The 25,212-nt window shown below is 39.8% G+C and overlaps 2 protein-coding genes across 3 annotated transcripts; both read right to left on the bottom strand.

Annotated features, from left to right (window-relative positions):
• Positions 1-15: 15 nt before the first annotated feature.
• On the bottom strand, positions 16-1,096 carry LOC143888702 (uncharacterized). Its single transcript, XM_077393129.1, has one exon. The coding sequence runs from the start codon at positions 1,094-1,096 to the stop codon at positions 98-100; it is 999 nt and encodes a 332-aa protein (XP_077249244.1). The 3' UTR covers positions 16-97.
• Positions 1,097-3,065: 1,969 nt separating this feature from the next.
• LOC143887165 (large ribosomal subunit protein bL19cz-like) lies at positions 3,066-24,779 on the bottom strand. 2 transcript variants are annotated; one of them, XM_077391272.1, is made up of 6 exons: positions 24,577-24,779; positions 15,684-15,938; positions 15,505-15,591; positions 14,755-14,888; positions 3,357-3,464; positions 3,066-3,205 (listed from the first exon to the last, which is right to left on the bottom strand). In XM_077391272.1, the coding sequence occupies exons 1-5, from the start codon at positions 24,703-24,705 to the stop codon at positions 3,362-3,364; spliced, it is 708 nt and encodes a 235-aa protein (XP_077247387.1). In that variant the 5' UTR covers positions 24,706-24,779; the 3' UTR covers positions 3,066-3,205; positions 3,357-3,361. The 2 variants fall into 2 exon arrangements, with proteins under 2 accessions (XP_077247387.1, XP_077247386.1); XM_077391271.1 differs by having other exon boundaries at positions 3,066-3,464; positions 24,577-24,778.
• Between the last annotated feature and the right edge of the window lie 433 nt (positions 24,780-25,212).

Here is a 25,212-nt window from a genome sequence, read left to right as displayed (position 1 = left end):
GCAGTTTGCTGCATGCTCCAAAGAATTCAAGTGGAGCTAAGATTATCCTTCAAAAATAACTGTACAGGATGCAATAGCATAATAGCTCAAAATGGGGTTACATTGGCTCTGCATTCAGCACAACGCCTTTGCCTTTGCCTTTTGGCACGAACTTACGAATAATTTCTAGAATTTCATGATCTTGTCCACCTGACTCGACCAAGGCTAATAACATCGATACAGTGTAGTCATGTACTGCAAAGCCTCTGTCAACCATTTTACCAAGAAGTTGCACTGCCTTAAGTATTTCATTTTTATGAAGAAGCCCACGTACTATGATATTAAATGTGAAGGCATCTGGTAAGCAACACTTTTCTTCCATTTGCAAAAACAGTTCATTAGCTTCCGACAACATCCCCTCTTTACAAAGACCATTGATCATATTGTTATATGTCTTAACATTTAGTGACAAACCGTTGACAGGAATGCCATGAAAAATATCCATTGCGGCTTTAAGTTTACCAGATCTACACATCTCATCAATAAGGATGTTGAAGATTTGGGTATCAGGGTCAAATCCACTGCTTTGCATGCTGTGAAAAAGCTTCATTGCCTCATCAAGACAGTTATTTTTGCACAGTCCATCCAAAAATACTTTGTATGTGATGATATCAAGGCTTTGACCATGACTTTGCATCTCATTGACGAGATTTTGTGCAGCCATAACTCTCCCCACCTTGCACAATCCATCTATAAGAGTGCCATAAATACCTATTGTGGGTTTCAATCCCTTGTGATGCATATCTCCAAAGAGCTGCATAGCCTCATCAATCCTAAACCTCTTGCAATAGACATTGATTAACAAAAAATAGGTAACAACACTAGGCTCATGACCACTATTCACTACAAAATCAAAGAGGTTCATTGCCTTGTCCATTTGGCCCATCAAGCAATATCCATCCATCAATGCATTGTATGTGAAAATGTCGGGGTTCTTGCCTGCTTGAATCATCATTTCCAATAGTTCATGTGCTTTTGTGACCATTCCTTGTTTGCAAAGAGCATTCACTAGTATGTTGAAGGTTATTACATTCAACGAAATGCCATTACGAATCATTTTTGTAAAGAGGATCATTGCCTCATCCATTTGGCCCATCAGGCACTATCCATTCATCAATGCATTGTATGTGAAAATGTCAGGGCTATTGCCTCTACGAATCAGCAATTCCAATAATGCATGTGCTTTTGTGACCATTCCGTGTTTGCAAAGAGCATTCACTAGTATGGTGAAAGTTATCACATCTGGAGAAATCTCTTGACCCACCATTTCATCGAACAACCCTAGGGCTTCTTTCAACTTGTCCGAATTGCAGAGGCCGTGAATCAAGGAACCATAAGTAATAACATCCGGCAAAATGCCCCTATCAATCATATCTGAAAAGAGGCTCATTGCCTGGTCCATTTGGCCCATCAAGCAGTAACCATCAATCAATGTATCATATGTGATAATGTTGGGGTACTCCCATCTTTGAATCATCACTTCCAATAGTCCATGTGCTTTTGTGACCATTCCTTGCTTACAAAGAGCATTCACTAGTATGCTGAAGGTTATCACATCCGGATAAATCCCTCGACCAACCATTTCATTGAACAACCCTAGTGCTTCTTCCCACCTGTCTGAATTGCAGAGGCTATGAATCAAGGAATTATAAATGATAACATCCGGTAAAATGCCCTTAGTAACCATTTCTGAAAATAGTTTCATTGCCTAATCCATTTGGCCCATCATGCAGTATCCATCAATCAATGTACTGTATGCAATAATGTCAGGGTTCTCGCCTCTTTGAATCATAACTACCAATAGTCCATGTGCTTGTGTGATCATTCCTTGTTTGCAAAGACCATTCACCAGTGTGGTGAAGGTTATCACATTCGGAGAAATTTCTCGAGTCACCATTTTGTTGAACAACCCTACAGCTTCTTTCCATCTGCCCGAATTGCAGAGGCCATGAATCAAGGAATTATATGTGATAACATCCGGGTCAATGCCCCTACTAAGCATTTCTGAAAAGTGATTCACAGCCTCTTTAATCAGTCTCTCTTTGCAGAGACTTGCAATGACTGTGTTATAAACCGGTGTACCATGACTACATTTTCTCTTTTCCATTTCTCTGAGCAACCCAATTGCCGAACTAGTATCTCTCATCTTGCAAAGCCCACCCACAAGAGTGCTGAATGTGACAGCATTAGATTCATGACCGCATTTCAGGATGCAACCCAGAGTAGCAAAACCCTTTTTTTCTTGCCTTTTCTATTTCTCTCGATAGCTGAGAGAGAGAGAGAGAGAGAGAGAGAGAGAGAGAGAGAGAGAGAGCAATGCTGCCAAGAACCACCTAGTTTCTGTTACATACCTATTCTCTAGTGATCGATAAACCGTTGGAGTCCAGCACAAATAGGATTTGCAGACAAGTTAGGACTTGTTTTTTCCTTCTTATTTGGCAATTAGTTATCTGCATATTAGTCTTCCTTTTTCTTGTTGGGTTGGGTAGTCTGTTAGCTTTTACCTATGTTTTTTGGGAATGTAAACATGTAATCTGTAATTGCAGAACTCTATTTAAAAAGTTGAGAAAATAATGCAAAGGGAAGGATCATTATCCTCAACAGTGTTGTTATTGGAGGCTAGGGTTTCCTCAAACTAACCCACTCTATCCCCTTGTTCCTCACAAGGTTTTAAATTTCGCCATTTCGGTTGAGACCAAAATCGAAACGACCGAAATCCGAAATCAACGAAACGTACAAATTTCGGTCAAAATTTTAGAAATTTCGGTAATTTCACCGAAATTTCGGAAAAAAAAAAATTAATTGTTTAACAAATCTCAGCCAAAATTTTGGAATAAAAACTGAAATTTCGAGGCCCTTAGAACAAATTTCGGGATTTCGGCTGAAATTTCAGTTTCGGTGGGGACCGAAATTTAAAACCTTGGTTCCTTGATGCTTTTTACTCTGTTTTTTGTGTTGTCACAATAGGGAAGGAAAAGGCCACCGTATCTGGTACCAATTTCTTTGTTTTTTCACTGAACAAGGGATGGCCATTAAACAAGGAATTGATATTGACACCCATAAAATTTAGACATTCTGCACAATGTCAACTTCTAAATATCCACCACCTGCTGTGTTTCTTCTAACCCATAAACAACCGTACATAACACACCTCTCGCTACCTTACCTTTTCTTGGAAGAAGAAGGAGAGTACACAAGCGAAAAAAAAAAAAAAGATATATCAGATCAGAGGAGAGAAACCAATCTAGACTGCATTGAAAACTCCAGTTACATTTGAGGAAAAAAAACAACTAAACTGGGCAGCCATTTGTTCCTACCCTATTTATTTCTTGAGGGGATTCAACCTGTCCCTTAGGTAATACAGTTTTGCCCTCCTCACTTGCTTCTTGTCCACCACTTTCATTTCCTTTATGTTTGGCGAGTATCTGTGAATGACCAACAGTTGCAGAGACACAAATTAGCCATATGACAAGATTACAAAAAACAGAGAAATCATATTCACTCCCTAAATTTACTAACGACACTCCTTCCTTTGATTTGCACTTTTTTTAATTGGCTGTCACAATTTCTGGCAATTCCCCAAAAGCTATCAACATTCGATCAGAAAAGTGTACAGGAAGAAGTGCAATTATAAAAAACAAGGCAATCTGGATATCATTTCCCCAGATATGATAATAAATGGTACCGGTCCCTCAGCTGTGTACCAAGTTTCCACCCATAGAATTTTTCTATTAGCCCATAAAACTCATCAACTGTAAGTAGCCACCAGTAAAACTAGGCACTTCTACTCTGACAATAAATGCTGGGACTGCCCTTCTTGCACTAGTGAATCTTGCACTAGTGAACCACACGACATGGGAGAAAGAAGAGACTAGGAAGGACAGCACTAGGAAGAGAGGGAGAACATAAAGGTGGAGCAAGCACATTCCTCGTCCCAACCAACACAGGGCAACGACACCACATGACCAACCCTTGATGTTGACCAACAGCCACCAAAGGGTTTGATTATCCCTCCGAATACGGAGGCAAGGCCTTACGTCCCAAATAGTAACATATTAGCATTGGAAATAAGATGGACTCAAACAACGACCCTAGAGGGTTTAAACTTCCACCGAAACAGACACAAAACAACCATTTCCATCCCCACCATAACGCATACTGAAATCTAAATGCATCCTGAAACCAATATCTTGGGTGTATTAATGTAATAGCATATCAGAAGGTCTTACATAATCATACTTATATGAATTGCATACGAAATGTGGTGTATGTATTATGTATAAATATTCATAATTACATGTGAAATGTAGTATATATTGAATATCAGGCATGTGCTCATATGCCACTAGACGTTCGTTGTTGTTAAGCCATTATGGATGGTTGTATCGCTTATGTGATAGTTATTAAGTGAGTACTTGTGTTTGTTCTAGCATTTCTTGAAGTTTCACCAAAAAATTGTCATTTTTTTTTTAAATTGACATTTTATTAATTTCCAATAGTGCCAGTTAGGGACAAGTTGTCCCCCAACTGATATTACATCAAGTGCTTTCAAAAGACCTCTTACAGATTAGGGGGGGATGATGATAAAATAAAAATAGATTCCCGCAGGACCCGTTCTTTAGCCAAGGAGTCTGCTGCTTCATTTGCTGATCTCCTTCGATGTTCTATCCTCGGCTTTAACAGACATCAAATCTAAAATTTCCGCTAATAAGCTTTGAATCCCCCATGGCCCTTTTGATTTCCGCCAAAGACCTCTAAAATTTTCGCAACCCTTTCCCTTCTTCTTCTTCTTCTTTTTCTTCTTCTTCTTCTTCTTTTTGAAAAACGACAGATCTCTCTCTCTCTCTCTCTCTCTCTCTCTCTCTCTCTCTCTCTCTCTCTTTATATATATATATATATATATATATATATATATATATATATAGATGGAATCGAAAATTACAGTAGTTAGGGACCAGCGGTCCTCTTCATATTTACAGCCACCAAGGATACCAACAGAATAAGAAACAAAACCATCGTTGCTCCGTTATAGATTACCATAACAAAACTCAGATATCTCATTTGCATGTCTTCATATGTTTTAGTGATTTTACAAGATTTCCATTGAAACTTCCCACTGAAACCCAAACATTTCTGTACCAAAATGGAAACCACACCCGGACGGATTTTTCAAACTGAACTTTGATGGAAGTTCTATGGGTAATCCGAGCATGGCAGGTATTGGCGGTATTCTTTGTGATACCAATGGATGAACCATCATGTCTTTCTCTGGCCCGGTGGGCGTTTGTGACGCTAACAAAGCAGAGGCGAGGGCCCTCTTATTCGGATTGAAGTGGTTTGCATCGCATAACTTGGGACCACTGATTGTCGAAGGCGACTCTGCAAATGCGATCTCTTGGGTCATGAACAGATGTCCGGGTCCTTGGAGACTTGCCAACATTTTGGATGAAATCAGGGACCTTTTGCGTATTATTCATCCCCGATTGGTACACATACGAGGTCGGCAAATGTCACAGTGGACGGGTTTGCCAAGGAGAGGGTCCAACTGGCGGACATTTCCGTGGTTGTCGACGAGGCTTGGATACGGGAATAATGTATTGTTTTTTGCCTGTAATTCTGCTCCAAGTGGGATTAAGGATGTTTGGCTGCAGGGGGACATGTCCCCATCCACTTGTAATTGTTGGATTATGGAATGGAAACGTTAACTTTTCAAAACTCAACTCAACACAGCCTTGTCCCAAACTAGTTGGGGTCGGCTAAAATGAATCCTTTAGAAAAAATTCATCAAGAAAATAAAAGGAATCTACCCGGCTCTAATCTTGGTTCTAGTTGGGTTCTTCTACGTGGATCATTTTCTTCCATTCTATCCTATCCAAGGTCATGTTCTCTGTCATGTTCCTAGCTATCAAGTCTTTCCTCACTGTTTCTACCCAAGTTGTTTTCGGTCTGCCCCTACCTCTTTTTACTCCATCAATTTGGCACGAGTCGCCTCTTCTCACCGGAGCATCCAAAGGCCTACGTTGAATATGTCCAAACCATCTAAAGCGGTGCTCTCTCATCTTCTCCTCAATTGGTGCCACCCCCACCTTTTTACAAATGTCTTCATTTTTAATTCTATCTAACCTTATGTGGCCGCACATCCATCTAAGCATTCACATCTCCGCTACACTCATCTTATGCACATGCTGCTTCTTGGTGGCCCAACATTCTGAGCCATACAGCATCGCTAGCCTCACAGCTGTCATATAAAACTTTCCTCACAACCTGGTAGGAATTTTACGATGGCACAGAACTCTTGAAGCAAGCTTCCACTTCAACTAACATGCTCTTATTCTATGGTTAACATCCTCTGCAATCTCTCCTTCCTTATGTAGAATTGAACCAAGATAGCGAAAGATATCCCTCTTAGGTACCTCATGTCCACTCATATTTACTACATCCTCGTCACGCCTCCTTAGATTACTAAAGTTGCATTCCATAAATTATGTCTTAGTCCTACTCAATATAAAACCTTTGGATTCCAAAGTAGTTCTCCATAACTCTAATTAAGCATTTACTCCTGCTTTGGTTTCGTCGATTAATACTATGTCATCTACAAATAACATGCACCACGGCACCTCATCCTGGATACCCTCTGTAAGCTAATCCATAACTAGCGTAAAAAGATAAGGGCTTAGAGCTGATCCTTGGTACAGTTCTATTGTAATTGGAAACTCGCTAGACGTGCCATCCGTGGTTCTGACACTAGTTACTGCGCCATCGTACATATCCTTTATCACATCAACATATTTAGTAGGCACTTTTTCCTTTCAAGGACCCACCACATAACACTCCTGCGAACCCTATCATACGCTTTCTCCAAATCAATGAAAACCATATGAAGCTCCTTTTTATTTTCTCTAAATCTCTCCATTAACCGCGTAATCAAGAAGATAGCTTCCATAGTCGATCGTCCGGGGATGAAACCAAACTGATTCTCTGACACCTTAGTCTCTTTTCCTAGTCTATGCTCAATTACCCTCTCCCAAAGCTTCATCGTGTGACTCATTAGCTTAATTCCCTGGTAATTCTCCACTCATCAGACATCTTCATAGTCTTCAAAATATTGTTAAATAATCTAGTTAACTAAACCAAACCCACATCACCCAAGCATCTCCAAGTCTTAATAGGAATATCGGCAAGCCCCCTAGCCTTACCTAATTTCATATTTTTCATAGCTACTCTTACCTTTGATGTTCGGATTCTACGAACAAACCTCAGATTTATATCATCAAAAGCATTATCAAGTTCTCCCAAATACGCTATATGTTCTCCATTAAACAACTTATCGAAGTAACTTCTCCACCTCTCTTTAACCTCGTTTTCTTTTACTAACAATCTTTGATTCTCTTCTTTGATGCATTTTATATGATTCAAGTCTCTGCTCTTCCTTTCTCTCATCTTAGCAAGCTTGTAGTTAACTTTTCCACACAAAAAAAAATCATTTCTGTTTTCACGCATGATTTTACACACACAAGATGAAAAATGTCCTTTCTATTACTCGTTTTCACAAGAGAGAGAGAGAGAGAGAGTGATGTGGGAAAAGGCTCTCTACAAGGCAAGAAGAAAAGTATCAAGATAAATGTATCGCTCTGACTAAAAAATGATACCTAATAGCACATATGACTGGGTTTTTTTGTTTTTTTTTTTGGCGCTCTGTGTTGGAAAACATTGATATACTATGCTTCACCATAGGTTCCTGTTTACCTATTACTTGGAAGCTATGAAGCACGGGTACGGGTACGGGGTGCGGGTATGACACGGGTACGTTGGTACGTGATTTGCCAAAAAAACCGGGTGCGGGTACGTTCGGGTACGCCGAATATAATAATATATTTTAATATTTTATTATATATTTATAAAAATTAAAAAAAAATTGTAGAGCAATCAAATAACAATAACATCATCAAAATGGAAAATTCTAATATTACTCTTCATTTCTTAAGTGATTAAGTTCCATATTTCATAACATGAGGCATCAATACATCATTCATTAGAAAAAAAAAGTCTGTCACCAGTGTATTGACTAGTGCCTGACAAGATGAATAATTTTTAGAGACTAAATTATGAGATTTTTTTTACCAGACTTTCGGGATTTAATAATGTTTGGACAAAATAGATTTTATGAATTTTTAAAATTTGAAAAATACCCCACCGTTTAGAAGTTAAGAAAGTTAAAATTTTAACCCGACCCTTTTTCTTTGAATTTTGTACTAGATCTGGAGAGTTGACTTTTTTTTCCTTTTAGATTTGGGTGTTGAAACTATTTTTAATAAATCCAAAAGGGGGGTATTCCGTTATTTACATGAATATTGGTTCCTTAGAACTTAAGCTTGTGCCTTCGGGAAAAAAAAGACATGGCACACATCAAGATGATCCAAAGAATGAAAAAATCAAAGACCATGGAGCTGACCACATGTTAATCACGGCAATCAAGGTCATTAGGGGACCGCACGCAATTTTCCAAGAAGATTAAATTGAATTCACATTGAATTTCATCTACAGAAGCGATCTAGTCAGGAATTGGAGGTGAAAGATGCACCAAATTTCCTGATGATCAACAACACACAATCAAATGCCCATTGTGCACGGGCATGTCTCAAATTAAATATCAAATTGCATGTATGTTCTCTAATCAATGTGAATAGCAAGGAAGGCTGCTTGGCATGCAACTCGAGGTTTCCGATCACCCGATTAGTCAAGTCGCACAATCAATGCTACATATCGCTGACACTTACAAAATCCCTAGAGCACCCTCAACTTTCCATGAAATTTCAAAAATGCCACTTAAAATTGTCTTCTTCCAAGATTGCCCATTAAGCTTTCCAAAAATCCCAAGCAAAGCCAAACAATCAAGTGGATATAGAGCATTCTCTTGGATAGAAGTAGGCCATGATTTCCCTAAGTTGGTAGCTTGAGTTTTAAGGTTTCTAACTTGAGTTTTAAGAAACCAAAGTGCACAAACTAAGAAAGAGTCTAGGTTCAGGGAAAGAAAAAATCACTTCCAAGCATGAATGAGGGGTAATCTTTTTGTCAAATCAAACGGGATGGGTGTCAGCTTTACATCACATCTCCTTCGATTGATGGAATGATCTTGCCCCTCGATTAATATACTATCCAATGGGCAAAATCATCCTACGCGAAAAAAAACACCAATTGCCCTTGCAAGGAGCTCTTAGGTGTTGCCACCTAAGAATTTCTACCTTTGACCCTAAAATTCTAGCTCCCTCTCTATATAAACCCCACATTTATGTATACTGGAAGTTCCTAATAAGTTTCAAATAGATTCCCCTCTTAGCTCCATGCCTCTCTTAGGTCCTCCTAGTTACTAATAAATCTCCTCCAAGGTAGCCAATGTAGAACATAACAAAATACTCTAAAAATTTATGAAAAACCAAAAAAAGAAGAAGAAATAGGAATGAAGGTGTGTCACACCATTGCTCTCTGAAGGCCATCATCCTTCAAGTCTTCGACAATGGAGTACATATGAGGCTGCCAAAGGTTGTTCAAACCGAGGAATTCGAAACTTCTTCCAACAACTCCAAGTTTATTCTCACCACTTATGGGAGCTTTATCATCAAGGAAGAAGGCAGGTGAAGGAACCCAAGCACACATAAAGGCCGTGTAAGCTTCTGTGAGCAGTAATCTTTTGTAAGTAGTCATATTCTGTAAAATTCCCAACACTATCAATATGATGATCCCTTAAACTAGGGAAAGTACCCCTAATGCAGCTCGGGCTTCTAGAATGGGAAGCCCTTCGCTCCCTCAGCTTCGGCCAAGGTCGGCTTGCATACATCCGGAGGTTTATTTCTAACCTGGCAGACCTACGTGCGCCCTTCCTTTAAGCAAACGAGTTTACGAGGTTCAGTTGCTTCTGAGAGGAAGCGAAAAGCCGTAGCGCGTTAGTAGAGGCGAGAGAGCGGATTGGGGGTTTGAAGAAAAACAAACACGAAGCTTCGTTCGAAGTGTTCACTACTTTTTCGCCAGGTTTCATTCGATTTGTTGTATGGTTTTCCCCTCAGGCACAGATTTGCATGAACGGACACTTCAGTTGCAGCCATCCACCTCCTTCCCCAATCATAACCAATGAAGGATCGAGCAATCCCTGGTTAGTAGTGCTTTAAATCTTTATTTCGTTTAAATTTGAGCCATCCCGGGGTTGTGCCTGTAGCTCAATGGCTGAGGCTTTGTATCTCAACCATGAGGAAACAGGTTCGATCCCAGATTACCTACCAAAAAAAATTTTGAGTCATCCCTTCCTAATCAACACATTAAGGATCCTCGTGTGCCTTCGTGAGCAAACATCTCACAATGTCTCGCGTGCGATTCTAAAATATCAAAACCATCGCAGTTTAACCATCAATTCGCTATAATCATGCATGTCTTTAATGTTCTAATCCATAAGGGAAAACACTAGGTCAATTGCCTTCGAATGCGCATTTCACGCTTCAAGTCTTGCCTTTGATGCTTAATTTGAGTAAATATAGGCGATATTTGTTCATATGACCCTTAATCCCAAAAAAAATAAGAGAAAATACGAAGAAATGATGAAAAAAGTAAGAACATGTCCTGAAACATTGCTTTCCAACCTCATTCTTTGCTAGCAACTATCTTTTGGGCGATGAGGTTCCATTCCCCATAGTTCCAATGTTTTCCATATGAAGGTTTTCACACCATTTCTTGTTAAAACGGAAGATCTGAAAATTTTGAAATGTTCGCACTTCACCCATGTCAATGATGACAATACAACACTCACTATTCCCCTGACCATGATGAATAGTGGTGAATCGCTCCACCTAAAGTAAGTAGGCAATTTGAGATTTCACTACATTGATGAAGAACAAAGACGAAACACAAAAAAGAGATCTCCACTCCACAAACCGTCGAAGAATTTCTTCAGCAAGGACTTGATCGCTGCACATGAGTGGTGAGGCCTTCATATTGGTCAATGCTATCAAGAGTGTCCGACATCCCAACCCATGCAATCTTGGTCAAGAGTGGATCAATAAATCAATGCCCTGGTTGGTTCCCAAACATGATCTAGATTGACGATTTTTTTTTTTGAAAGATGACGAATTTCATTAATTCTCAAACTGCATTCGGGACCATAGGTCCCAGCCTGCACTACAAGAAATTAACATATTTTGGTATGGGCATACCCAATACCTGTTCAAAGTAAACCATACAAATATAATAGACTAAAATCCCTTCAACTTTTTTTCTAACATGCTTTGATCTACCTGATGCATTTCAAGGGACTTTCAACTGTCCTTCTGAGAATGCCCAAAAAACTCTAGATAGCCTGAACTCCAATTCCTCCTCGGAAACCCTAAACCACACACTTCTCAAGATTGTCCAAGATATGGTGGATCATGAAATCCGGCATTTCAACAAGGAGCTCCTCCGGAACCTGCTCCAGATGACTAGGGATTTTCCTATCCGCAATTCTTTCTTTCACTTGCCAGATACCAACGATTTTGTTGGCTTCCCAATTAGGCCTCCTCATATCTTTTTCTTCTACCACAAGGAATATAAAGAACGGGTATGCAAAGAGAGGCGATTGGGTTTCCCTAATCTCCGTTGTCCCAGTGAGAGGAGTTAGGGTGAATGGGCATTCCTGAGCCTCTTGTCTGAAAATATTCCATTGCTTTCGAAGGAAATCATTAGCTACCTCTTTAGGCCAAGGGTCCATTAAAGAGGGGCCTTTCCTTCATCATATACTATCTCTTCCATCCTCCTTAATGTGTCTTCCAGAATCCTTACCTCTGTAGACAAACGCAATCTTCTACCTTCATAGGAGACAGAAAGACTAGAAGAAGTGCCTTGATTTTTCATTCTCAAAATAGAAAAAGAGACCAGAACCCAGACCCAAAACAAAACCGAGAAACGCCTCGAGAAGCAAGCAGTAAAAGAAAATTCTCCGGAGGTCACGAAGAGACAGAACAAAGGTGACAACCTAGAGACGACCACAAAGGTAAACACAAGAAGGACCTAGAGAAAAATAAGCGGAGGGACCTAAGAACCCCGCCTCGGGAACCCCAAATAAAGAAAGAGGAAAGAACACACCAAACAAGGAAACAGACGGAACTACCCTCAAAGGCTAAAGATTAAGCCCAGAAACCCTAAAAAACTCTAGACGCCAACCCTAGAAGCCCAAAAGTCAAGGTCCAGGCTGGCCCACACCTACTAATAGAATTTGAATTTTGAAATCATGGGGGGAGAAGTCTACGGGGCCCCTACCCAGCCCCGGGATCGAGGCCGAATCTAAACGGCCGGAGGGCACCCGACAAACCAAAGGGGCAGATGATCAAGAATTCTCAGGGATTTCAATACCAATCCTATAGGCTTGGTTTAAAATTCTAATTACAGCAAAGGAGCCTGAAACAATCCGTCGAGCAGCAAGAATTTTGACCAAGACAAAGCTCATACAGTACTGATGATTCCTTCCAATTTTGTTTCTCGGACTCTACCAAGCAAACCTCTTATAGCCTCCACCGTTGATATTGCCCAAGCATGTAAAGGGATGCCATAAAGATTGACCCACATAGGTTCCTCCCCTTGAACGAAATCCCTTTTCCACAGGATATTCGAACTCAAATAGGGTGCCAAGGATTCAGGACTATTAGAAAGAACCTTGAGAGCTTGCATTTCAGAGTCAAACATAAAAAGTAGCTCATCTTCCGACAGAATACATGGGCATTGTAGCGATGGGATTTTCCATGTGCTTTTTGCCCAAACCCAAAGTTCTTCTAAAGCTCCATTAGGGTTCTTCCTTCTCCCAATCAAACAGGACTATAGAGATTCCATCCGAGCGTCCACTTCCTTATGCGAGATGCACAAAATCGGGGATCCTCCAATCTTGTGAGAGATAGTGCCCGTGTCAGGCCATGGATCATCATCGAACTGGGCCAAAGTCGGGCTAGCTAGAGAGCGAGGAACCCATTTGGAAGGGGTTCTAATTCGACGACACCAACGACAATTTTCTCGCCACTCAAAATTAATACACCGGCAGGGAAGACATTGCCAATTCCCCTTATCTTTCTTTCGACTTCTTTTGAAAGCACCCCCACCCCCCACGCCCACGCCCTCGGCCGCCGCCGCCAGATGCGTCACAAATCGATTGTATATTCTGCAAGTTTTCCGCGAGCTGAAATTGTGATATTGGCAATGTCAGCATTGCCAGTCCTCCGACCATCTTCCAAAACCTCCTCCGACCATTATTTTTTATCTAGATTGATGATGAGAAGGATTTTCGGCAAATTGATTGGACACTAACTCAATGCCTCCTTGGATCTTTCGGCTCCCTTTCTCCCTCCCACTGATCACAATTCGACCATCTAAAATCCAAACATTGAGGAATCACTTTAATAAAATAAGTAGGTTGGGACCTCTGGTCCCAAATGCCATCTTAACATTAATAAAATAAGTCAATTTAAAAAAATAATAATAATTTCAAACATTACGGAATCACTTGGCGGTGGGGTAGAAGAGGTTGACAGCAATAACCCAATGAGCAGCACCCTCGATTGGCCATGGGAGTGGGGTTTCCCTACAAGCGACCCTACTACACATTCAGCGCAAGCGGCATTGCCCTACAGTGATGCTGCGCGAGATGGTTAGCTACAAGCTATCATCTTTAGGGCCATGACATCTCCTTTGCATAGAGCTCCACCATCCCTTGGCACTCTACGAAGCAGTTTGAGGGTCGCAACTCCTCCGAGCATTTTTTTTTTTTTCTTTGTTCTTGAATGATAACTCCTTCAAGCATTGTCACCCCAACACTGCCTCGCCCCTTATTTCTACCCCCTTTTCTAGCAATTCCCCGTCATTTTTTAATCTTTTCCTGAAATAAGGGATGCATTTCCACCTTTTATTCACCGTTTCCTGAAAATGTAGTCATTTCTTTTTTTTGAAGACAAACAAGAGGAGGTGGAAATATCATTCCCCATATAATATATATATGTGTGTGTATGTGTGTGTGTGAGAGAGAGAGAGAGAGTACATGTGTGGTGTGTGTGTGTGTATGTATATATAAGAACTAGTAAGAAACCCGTGCGATGATCTCTAGTTTCTTTCGACACTCATTATTGCTAGCCACCTTTCAAGACATAGTATTTCCGTGAAGTTTTTCACCACGTCGAATAAGACAAATCTCTACACACATACAATTGCAAAGGACGGGCGAGATGTAGCCTTCAGAGAAGGTGGCTAGCAAAATGGAAAAACTTTTCCAAAATTATTTTCCGGGAAAAGACGAATGACATTTGGGAATCCTACGGGCTTAGTATATATTATAGATATATAGAGATAAATATGCATATATAGGGCCAAGAATACAGACATGTATTTGGTTTTCCTATAAATCTTCTAAAAAATTATCTATACATAGTTTTATGTATTTTAATTTATACAATAATATATTTATAAATCCGTTCAAAATATGTCAGACTATCAGATTTCTTGGATGGACAGGCGGTGTCCATGGCAAAGTTACATTAGATGGTGGAAATAAAATACTGGGGTTGGGCCTGAACTCAGTTGGTTGAGGCTTTGTATCTCAACCTTTAGGTCACAGGTTCAATCCCAGCTTACCTACCAAAAAACGACGTTGGTAATAAGAACTACTATTTGAAGAAAAGATTAAAAATATATAACAAAGATTAATGTGATACTTACAAAGGCAAAACAGATTCCACCCCAACACCAGCTACCAGTCTCCTTATTCTGATTGTTGTATTTAGACCAGCATTACGCCTTGCTATAACGATACCTTTTATGGTTGAAACACGGCGCTTATTTTCTGGCACTTCCTGTTCATAATAGAGATTGGAATGGCAAAAGGAAAAAACAACAACAACTGAGGGCCTCTTTGGATACCTCTGAAAATTATTTTCATATAACCTCATACACAACTGGTTTTGAAGTTGATGACTATTTGCAACTAATTATTACAATAGTTTTAGAAATGATATAGGTGATTGGTTTCCAAGAGGCCTTAATGTTCCATTTGTAAATAAGATTAAATTAAAAAATATTATAAGGACCAATTTTGGTGGGCATCCAAAGAGGCCCTAAATCACAGTAAACAAGAGCATGGTTTTAAATTTCAGCCGAAACGAAATATTTCGGTTTCAGTGGAAAACGAAAAAAATTCACATTAAGTCGGAAAAGTACCAAACTTCGCCGAAACGTTTCGGAAATTTTGACCGAAACGAAACGTTTCAATGAAATTTCGGAAATTTCGGTGAAACGTTTCGGTCAAGTACAAAATTTCACCCGAAATTTCGGAAATTTCGGTGAAACATTTCGGAAATTTCGGTGAAATTTTTACAAGATTTCGTCCGAAATTTCGTACCGAGACCAAAACGTTTCGGTTTCGCTGATGACCGAAACCGAGATTTAAAACCTTGAACAAGAGTACCATACCACTTTGAGCTGGAGAATATAACCAGGCTTTATATCAGGAATCTCTCTAGCTGCCCTTACTTTCTCCACAGCTTCTTTATCCAAAATCTGCAGAGAGAGAGAGAGAGAATAACAGGGTCAATGAAAATAACAAAGATGTCCAAAGATTTTTCTTTTCTAAGAATAAAGATGAAAAATGCCTGCATAATGTGCTTGGCTGTTTTACTAGGCCTTTTGAATTTGATACGCGGAGCAGTCTCAGGGATAGAAGCAGACACATCTTGAGCCACGGGTTCATCAGCATCAACCGTTGTTGACAAGTGTCTGATGGAAAAAGGGGGCCTAACCATGCCAGATCGAAATAGCTCCAGCCCATGGCTTTTACAGAAAGATGACGCAAAGGACATGCCATCATGAGCTGTAAACAGTTCTGTCTGAATACCAGACTTGTATTGCTGCAATAAGTACACAATATCAAGTATAAGAACATATGTTTTTACCCTTTATTCTTCAAGATAACAGTAACCAAAGATAGTGAGAGTTAGTCACTAGACTGGCCGGCGGGAGTCATATTTGTATTTTCCATTAATACAGAAGTACAAAATGTGAAAGATTTGAACTGCTGAAAGTTTAAGTTGAACAGGTATATCCTTAAAAGAGTTACACGGATCTCTTCTCAATGTAAGAGATGTCGAAGATACCTCGATAATACATATTAAAAGAATAAGATATACATCTAAAGAATGAACAAATACGCAAACACTAAGCTCCTATTTATTAGCACACCTAACTGCTCCTTAAACATTGAGGTTGTTCCTTTGAGATTGTGTTGGTGAAGACATCTGCTAGTTGATGTGAGGAGGGAGTAAAGGCAGTCCAAATTTCTTCTAAGGCAACCTTTCCAAGAAGGGTAGAATCAATTTCAATGTGCTTGGTTGAAGCATGTGGAGGGCGTCCATGGATGAAGCATAAGATAATCGTAAATATAATATAAGTGGCTCAAAGAGATACACACTAAGTTTCAGAAGAGGGATGAGAGACTTTGATTTTCTTTGTTGGTTTTTTTGTTGTTTCAGCCTAAAATCAGCTCATTTGGGACCTTTTCATCTTGCTGCTTGATCTGTTTTATAAATTTAGATCTCCATTAGTAATTAAAAAGAGGGAAAACAAAAAGATTCAGAGACAAACTCATAGCACCTAGATATTGTGAATAAGTAACAACGTTTGACACGAGGGCCTCCAAACTCATAGTACCGAGATATTGTGAATATAGTTAGAATGCACCCCCCCAACACACACACACATTAATGTATTTTCGTGTGGGAGAGGTTACGACTCTCTCTCTCTCTCTCTCTCTCACGTAGTCTCCCATCTCCTCTTGTCTCTTCTTCTCCACTCTCTATATCTCATGTAGAGATTGACATGGTATTAGAGCTTCCCAACTAAGCGTCTGGATCTACGTGGGTCCTCTAGAGGCTCCCCCTGATCAGGAGAAAGCTTAACGTTGGGATCCATAGGTGTCTCAGCCAGCTTTGCATCCAACAAGCATGTCTCCTCCAGTATATCAAGCGAATATTTCCTTTGTGACAGAGATATCCTTCATAGGAGTAGGCTACGTCTATCCCTAAAAAATATCTGAGGTGACCAAGGTCTTTGCTGCTGAACTCTCTCTGAAGGAAATCCTTCAGCCTCTGTATACCTACACTATCATTCCCAGCAACAATGATATCAACAACGTAGACAACAAGAAAGATTCGTCCATCCTTAGACTGAGAGCTGAATATGGAATGGTCCACACTCCACACTAAGTCATGCCAAATCTTAAAACTGCTTCATTGAATCTCCCAAACCAGGCACATGGAAATTGCTTAAGACCATACAAAGCTTTCTTCAACTTACAGACAGCATTCTTCATCTCCCCCTGAGCAACATACCAAAGAGGTTGTTCCATATAAACCTCCTCCTGCAGATCACCATGCAGGAATCCATTTTTAAGACATCTAATTGATAAAGTGGCCATGACATATTAACTGCAAGTGAGATCAGAACTCGGACTGACGGAATCTTGCTACAGGAAAGAACGTGTCTGGGTAATCAATGCCATATTTTTGTGTGTAACCTTTTGCTACCAGTCTTGCCTTCAATCTTACCACAGTACCATTGGGTAAGTATTTCACTGTAAGCACTCACTTACATCCCACTGTCTGAGCCCCATGAGGAAGAGAAACCAATTGACAGGTATTATTATTTTTTAAAGCACCCATCTCAGCATCCATCGCTGCTTGCCAACTAGGATGAACTAAAGCCTCCGCAGCTGAACGAGGTATAGAAACAGAGGAAATAGATGACAAAAAATATGTAAACATAGGTGACATGCGAGCATAAGAAACTACATCTTTTTCGTAAAGCTAATCTATCTCACAGTCACACGCCGGGACATATCCTATGTCGTTGGTGTAGCTAGTCGGTTCACGAGTGCACCACGGTCATCACACTTGTCAGCAGTTACACAGATCGTGAGATACTTGAAGAAAGCTCATGTAAAGGATTGATCTTCAGAAAACACGAACATATGAGGATTGAGGGATATTCAGATGCAGACTGGGCAGGATCTCCTGTAGATAGGAGATTGAATACATGCTATTGTAACTTTGTTAGAGGGAATTTGGTGTCGTGGAAGAGCAAGAAACACGATGTGGTATCCAGGTCAAGTGCAGAGGCAGAGTATAGTGCCATGGCCTATATAGGATGTGAGTTGATCTGGTTGAGATCGTTCATGCCAGAAATTCAACTTCCCTACTCATCTCCGGCATCTCTTCACTGTGATAATAAGTCAACCATTCATATAACGCAGAATCCAGTTTTCCATAAAAGAACTAAACCCAAAAAGGTGGACTGCCACTTTATTCGTCATAGGATTCAGAAAGGAGAGATTTGCACTGTGTTCACTAGATCAAATGATCAAGTAGCTGATATGTTTACCAAACCCTTAAGTAGAGTGAGGTTGAGTGATTTATGTAACAAGTTGGGTATGTATGATATATACACTCCAGCTTGAGGGGGAGTGTTAGAATGGGCGTATTAGTCATGAGGGTGTTTTGGTCTTTATACGTAACCCTAATAACACATGTATATAAAAATGTATTTTCGTGTGGGAGAGGTTACGACTCTCTCTCTCTCTCTCATGTATTCTTCCATCTCCTTTTGTCTCTTCTTCTCCACTCTCTATCCCTCATGTAGAGATTGACAGGCCTAAATGCCCATCACATTTTTAAAGGATGGATTTGCTTACCAATCAATGTCATCAGCACCCTGTTTCGCCCAAATGCTTCCATTTGCAAAGATGTCACTACATGCCCAAACGAAACCTGTCCTTCAACCTATTTTAAGGGCATCCTCTTGCAGACTTAACCAGAGTTCCTATCCATGAATAAACTAAAATGTACAAAATACAAACCTACATCACGGCCAAACTCAACAGCATGCTTTAAGGGCTAGTGGTCACTTAATCTCACCATGCCAGGGCTAGTGGTCACTTAATCTCACCATGCCAGGGCTAGGGGCCACAGAGCTCACAAGGCTGAGCTCCTCAACAGTGAGCTCTGTCACAAATATCGTTCTCGGGAATTTCTCGGCAAGGGAAATTCTCGGGATATTTTTATTTTTTTTATTTTTTTCAGGTTTATATCGGGAAAAAATGGTAAAAATAAATTAATGTACAAATATAAAATATCAAATATATACACTTTTTGAATTCGGAATTAGGACTACGTCGAAGGTTTCATGATGTTTGAGAGATTTTTTACAGTGAATGAGAAGTTCAAGATTTTTTTTTTAAACTCAAATTCCTAATTTATCGAGATAATTTGAGATAAAATAGCGAGAAATTCAATTTCTCGCAAGAAAATTCAATTTCTCGCAATAAAACATATTTTTATCGTTTAATCAAAATATCATGATTTTCTCATGAGAACTTGAATTTTTCGCTGATATTTGTGACAGATACAGTAAGGTCATTGAAAGGGTCTAGTAGAACTGTAGAAGAGAGAGGAACCACTCTTAATGATCAGGCCCAAGTCCTGCATCCAGTGAAGGCAAAGTTTCCCCTAAAGTCTTACCCAACACAAGATACTCAAAGGACTAGTGGCCACTTAGTCTCATCATGCAAGGGCTAGTGGCCACAAAGCCCACTACGCTGATCCCTCGACAGTGAAGTCCTTAGAAGCACGAAGCAGGGGCGGAGGCGGGAGCAGAGGCGGGAGCGGGAGCGGGGAAGCGTGGGGTCTAGAAGAGTCTAAGTTTGGGAGCGCCATGGGAGCGTGTGTGTAATATTTTCTTTATATATCTTTCAAAATTCAAGTACATGAAAAAAAAATAACAGTTTCTAACCATTTTCATATGTATCTTTCGAAATTTAAGTACATGTAAAAGCTAATTTCTAACCATCTTTACCATCTTCATTTGTGTGCACTCCTTCCTCGTGCCTTCTGAATATGCACAAGCCTGTGCTTGCTCCAATGAAGTACTTTGAAGAGGAGTTTGATGTAAGGAAGATAATGATGGTTGGACTTGTAGATTAACAGAATAGTTTGCGATCGTCATTAGAGCGGTTCCCGTCTCTCTGGGGTCGCGATCCCTGGAAGCTCCTTCCTAAGGAGCACCGAATCGAGGTTTCGAGGTGGGAGCGGCACCCCAAGAGAAGGTTCCTGCTTCTAAGGTGAAGTCACAAAAAGGGTCTGAAGAAGAGAAAGGAACCACTCTTAATATCATCCAAAAGCCCTGTCTCCAGTGAAGGAATAACTTCCCTGAAATCCTTACCCAAGCCTTTTAATTTCCAACAAGCACCATTTTTTTCCAGTGAATTAAACATTTCATGCTAAGCACACTTGTCACACTCTAAAAAAGATCTCCATTTCTAAAACCTTTGCAAAAGAGCCCCAAATAAAGAGTCTATACTACGCCGATATCCAGTAAGATTACCAATGGATCACTTTTTTAACAAGAGTCCAAATGCATTAATTTTTAAAATGGATGATAAATGAGGGTATAATGATAATTTGAATTAATATCCTTCACACCATCTCAGAAGAAACTAAAACTATTACTGTTGTAACTCAACAGACATACCTTGTTAGGTTTACAGCCTTATCCTCCACAAATACTATTATTATCAACCATAGCATGAGAGTCTTTTCCCCCCAGGAATCCTATCTAAACCCCTACCAAGAACCCTTCCTCGACCCAAAATGAATGTGTAATAAAGGAGAGAAAAAACCATGTGAAGAAGAGGGAAAATGCATGCAGATAAACCATCATTCAGCCTGAATATGATAAGTTAGAACCCTTTTAATCATCATACTCAACTCAACTAAGCCTTTGTCCCAAACTAGTTGGGGTTGGCTAATGAGTAGACTTAATTAAGCCTTTGTCCCAACTCAACTAAGCCTAATAAGTTTCTTTGGAACATATGTAGCTTGTCAGCAAAACATTTGATTCCAATCTCAAGTGACTTATGTAGAAATATCCAGTTCCAGTGAGGAGAATGTGAAGAACCCAAAGGCGGTTTAAAGGTATTATGAGGTTGTCTCCACTCTCCAGTCAGAGGATTAACTTCTTAAAATCCTATATGATGGGAGTCCATTTGATCGATGGTGAGAGAAATAGGTTTTCGCTAAACCCCGGTTGGGGTTGCCGCTATATGTGGGCAGGCCGCCTAACGGCCTATGGGACCCAATTATAGAGAGGGTGTAGAGGAAGCATTCCCTTGGAAGAAAAGCATTCTATCCTTTATGGGATAGGAATAAACTTATCAAAGTGGTGTTGGCTATCCATCCGTTCTACTTTGTCCCTCTTTCAATATCTAGTTGGAGTGATTTACAGGCTTGATCAGCTCCGGAAGAAGTTCTTGCAGAACGATGAGGAGAGCAGGAAATATTACCCGGTCAGTTGGGAGGCCATGTGTAGACTTAAGGCCAAAGGGGGCCTGGCCATTCGGAGTTTAAGAAATATGAATAATATCCTACTGAGAAAGTGGTTGTGCCGTTTTTTTTTTTTTTTTGCCAGGGGGAGTGTGGGGGGGAGGGGGGATGAGTGCAGCCTTTTGTTCTTTTCTTCTTCTTTTTTTGAAAGAGTACAGCATTCTGGGAGTCATAATTTGGACAGACATCACGAGATTGGCCTGGGAGTCACAATTTGAAGAGACATCACGAGATTGGCAACAACTTTTCAGTTGGACAAAAGATTCAAGGTGGGCCATGGCTGCAAATCCAGTTTGGTACAATCTATGGCGTTATCCTCGTCCTTTGAAGGCCAATTTTCCTGGTCTGTTCAGAGTTATTTCAGATAGATGGGTTAGCAATGGTGAGTCCTTCAGCCGTCGAGATGACAACGAGGTGGTGTGAAGAGGTTAGTTTTGCCAAAAAAAATATACAATCAGAGGCTTGACACAATGGATGATTTTATCGTGCACTCGGACTATTTTTAATTATTAGGCAGGGGTGTTGTACAATAAATCATGGAAACTAATCCAATTCAAGTCCCACAAATACAAGGACCCTATTATGTTGTGATGTGAGTCACTTAACAACTTGAGTGATTAATTACTGATGTTTAATGCCCATCACTTAAGACTTTCGCAATAAACATGAGGGCCCTATTTTAACCAACAACTTAAAGAAGCCAAGTGATATTGGTGGAAAAAGAACGTAGTACCAAGGTCGTTTGAAAACAGGGAAGAAGAAGAAAAAAGTACATGCATCTATTCAAGGCCTAAAAAGGAAGCTCCAAGATCGTCTAAAAACAGGGAAGAAGAAGAAGAAAAAAGTGCATTCATCTATTCAAGGCCTAATGGAAAACCCCAATTGTTCAGGAAAAGGTGATGGGGAAGATAGAAAAGGGAAAAGGAAGGTCAAATGGGAGGAGCCATCAGAGAGATTTTAAAAAAAACTGTGGTCCAAAATACAAGCTCCCATTCTTTCAAAAGGCCTTAGAAAAAGAAAGAGAGGAAAGGAGGCAGAGGTGGGTTTCTGAGCAATGAGCGAAAGAAAGGGTAAAGGTAGTTCTTTTGGAGGAGCTGGTGACCTGTCGAGTAGAGGAGGATGCTAGTGTAGGGGATGAGGTGGTTGGTTTCCTGGCAATAGGGGATGTCTTCGAGTCAGGGATGGGTGACCATTCATCAGAGGATAAAGGGCAGGAAAAATAAGAAAGCAAGAGTCAGGGGCAGAAGAAGGACGGGTCCTCTGACCCAAGTAACTAGAAAGCTTTCCATTCTCTCATTGTTGTAAATATCTTTTTGGGTCGGCCATTTGTGTCCTCTTTTCTTTTTCTGGTTCTATTAGTCTTTTAGTGAAAAGTTCTTGGTGGAATTTGAGGAATGTCTAGACGTTTTTGGAAGTTGAAGTCTCTGGTTAAAAGTTTTCGGCATTGGAGGAGTATCTCTGGACAAAACTGAGAATTGATATCTCACTTTGAGGACTCTTTTAGTTCTAATGAGGCTGGAGGGAGTCTTCTTTTGGAAGGTTGATGTTAACGATAAGTTTTCGCCGGCATTTGATTGCTAGAATTTGTTAAGGGCAGGGTCCCGGCAGTTTTTTTCTTCAACAGTAGTACTAAATGGAAGATAGTAAAGGAACATCAGAGTGGGCTTGAGGAACCTTGTTCTTCACTGCTCAGGATATATTTTATTTCCTGTTCTGAGTTAATAGAGGAGTAAGAAGTGTGTATGAACCATTTCAAAGAAAAATATGTGTGTATGAAACGATGCGGTGTTGCTCGACTATTGTCGAGTCTCTTATTAACTTGCCACTGCTGAAGGGAGCCCTTTGGTATAGTATGCTTAGTCTCACCTAATTGGAAGAAGTTGATGGAGATTGGGATACATGGGGTAGAGTAGACTGTTTGGGTTGGTACTAGGATGGAGAGGTATTCAAGATCCCTACTGGAGATTGCAAAGGAGTTATATTTTGGCTTTGTTAAGGAAAGATTAGGAACTTGGACAGATTGCATCTTTTGACCTTACTAAGGTTTTCTTTTCTAGACAATGGAGTTTGTTCTGATGTTTTCATGATTGTAATCATGGGGGACTTCTGGTCCCTTTCTCATGTAATTATAAGTATGATTTATAAATATTAATGTCAATTTTCAAAAAAAAAAAAAAAGAACGTAGTACGCCAAGCCCTATCAGAAGAGGTGATGGTCCCCATCAGTCGATAAGAATGATTCCCACGACGTCTGAGAAGACTCCGCTCGATCACATTCATATTTAAGATCCATGGACGCCATCAATTGCCTAAGCTCGGTTAGAACCTCGACTTGATTATCATTGCTTTCACAAAGGTTTTTGGCTAACTCCTGCAAGCATCTTGCCTTTTGTGCTCTAGTCCTCTCTGTCATCTCAACTTGCTCCACAATTCGAGGTAACCATACTGATCTAAACTATTATGACTAAGAGGAAGAAAGAAAAAAAAAACAAGCAAAACACGTGTAAAAAAAACCTTTGTTGGACTATCCTTACATAGAAAAATAGACAATAGGTCAATACCAGTTATTTGTTCCTTTTATCCTCCGAACAACCTCATACTAATTAGCTATTGTCCTACCCATCTAGTAACAACAAATCTCCCACTAATCAGCTACCAACTAACAACTCACCTCATCAAGAGAACAAACCCCAAAAAAAACTCACTAAGCCGTGTTCTTACACATGAAATTACAAGCCCCATACCCAATACAAGAACACAGAAAAATTAACACTAATAACAATAAATATCAACACAGGACTAACCAAAACAATAAAACCTAGAAAGAAAAAGGGAAAAGAATAGAAAATAAGAAACAATAGAAGTTGGATCTACACAATATCCATCAAAAAAATCCAGTTCTTACTTTCTCCTCAGTCAGTGAAACAGAAAGATCAGTTAACAGTAACCCAAAAAAACCCTTCCAAAAGCAAAAACCTAAATATCAATCCACGTTGAACCCATACCAAGAAAGCCTAAAATTAGAAAATCTCAGAAGCTTTCTATACAATCCAGCAACATAAAATGGCCGATTTCAATAAAACATTAAAAAGAAAGAGGAAACAAACGAAGTTACAGTGATGAGTTGAAAATCCGCCGGAGAATGGAGAGAGACTGGAGACGGTGACGGGAGCAAGGAAGGTTTAGGTGCCTTGAGGCATGAGGAGGATCGGAAGAGGGATGATAATACCTTGCGCGAAGCCATGGAGAAAGAGAGGTTCAGGGGGCAAAAATGTTAAAAAAGGGGAAACGCTGGAATCTGTTTACCATTCCTGGAGGTGGCATTGGGTAATAGGTTTTTTTTTTTGTCTTATTAGGCAATTTTTAGGGTTTTTTTGTAATCTATGGCACTTGTTAATCATTCATTAAAAATTCTAATTAACTAAGAATCACAAAATTTTCCTTAGAATTGAGTTTACGTGGAAAATAACTTAAAATGGGAAAAATCAGTAATCAGATTTCTGCCTAGGAGATTTTAAAATATAAAAAAAAAAACTATTTTCCCCGCCAAAATATGATCGATTTTTTCCTTCCTTTTTTTTTTTTTTTATGGGTAAGCTGAAGTTAGGCAAGACCCTAGATATATTAAAAATGAAAAGGATGTCACAATCTAATATAGCAGTGACCCAAAGCATATTGCGAGACAATTTTAGCAAGTAAAGGAGGAATATAATAAGTAGGGATGGATCCCCTTTACAAGAACAATCAATTT

Source organism: Tasmannia lanceolata, unplaced genomic scaffold, assembly GCF_043159265.1.
Source record: "Tasmannia lanceolata isolate RefF3 unplaced genomic scaffold, GAP_Taslan_0.1 ptg000012l, whole genome shotgun sequence".
Classification (NCBI taxonomy): domain Eukaryota; kingdom Viridiplantae; phylum Streptophyta; class Magnoliopsida; order Canellales; family Winteraceae; genus Tasmannia; species Tasmannia lanceolata.
The sequence above is the reverse complement of the archived record's forward strand: the minus strand, read 5'-3'. Positions and strand labels throughout refer to the sequence as shown.

Excerpts from the sequence above, each read along its gene's own strand:
- LOC143888702 (XM_077393129.1), bottom strand. The coding sequence starts at position 1,096 with ATGATTCGTAATGGCATTTCGTTGAATGTAATAACCTTCAACATACTA.
- LOC143887165 (XM_077391272.1), bottom strand. The coding sequence starts at position 24,705 with ATGGCTTCGCGCAAGGTATTATCATCCCTCTTCCGATCCTCCTCATGC. Across the intron at positions 15,939-24,576 it reads CGGATTTTCAACTCATCACT|CAATACAAGTCTGGTATTCA; the intron begins GTAACTTCGTTT and ends TACTTATTGCAG. Across the intron at positions 3,465-14,754 it reads GTGGAATCTGTTTTGCCTTT|ATACTCGCCAAACATAAAGG; the intron begins GTAAGTATCACA and ends GGTCATTCACAG.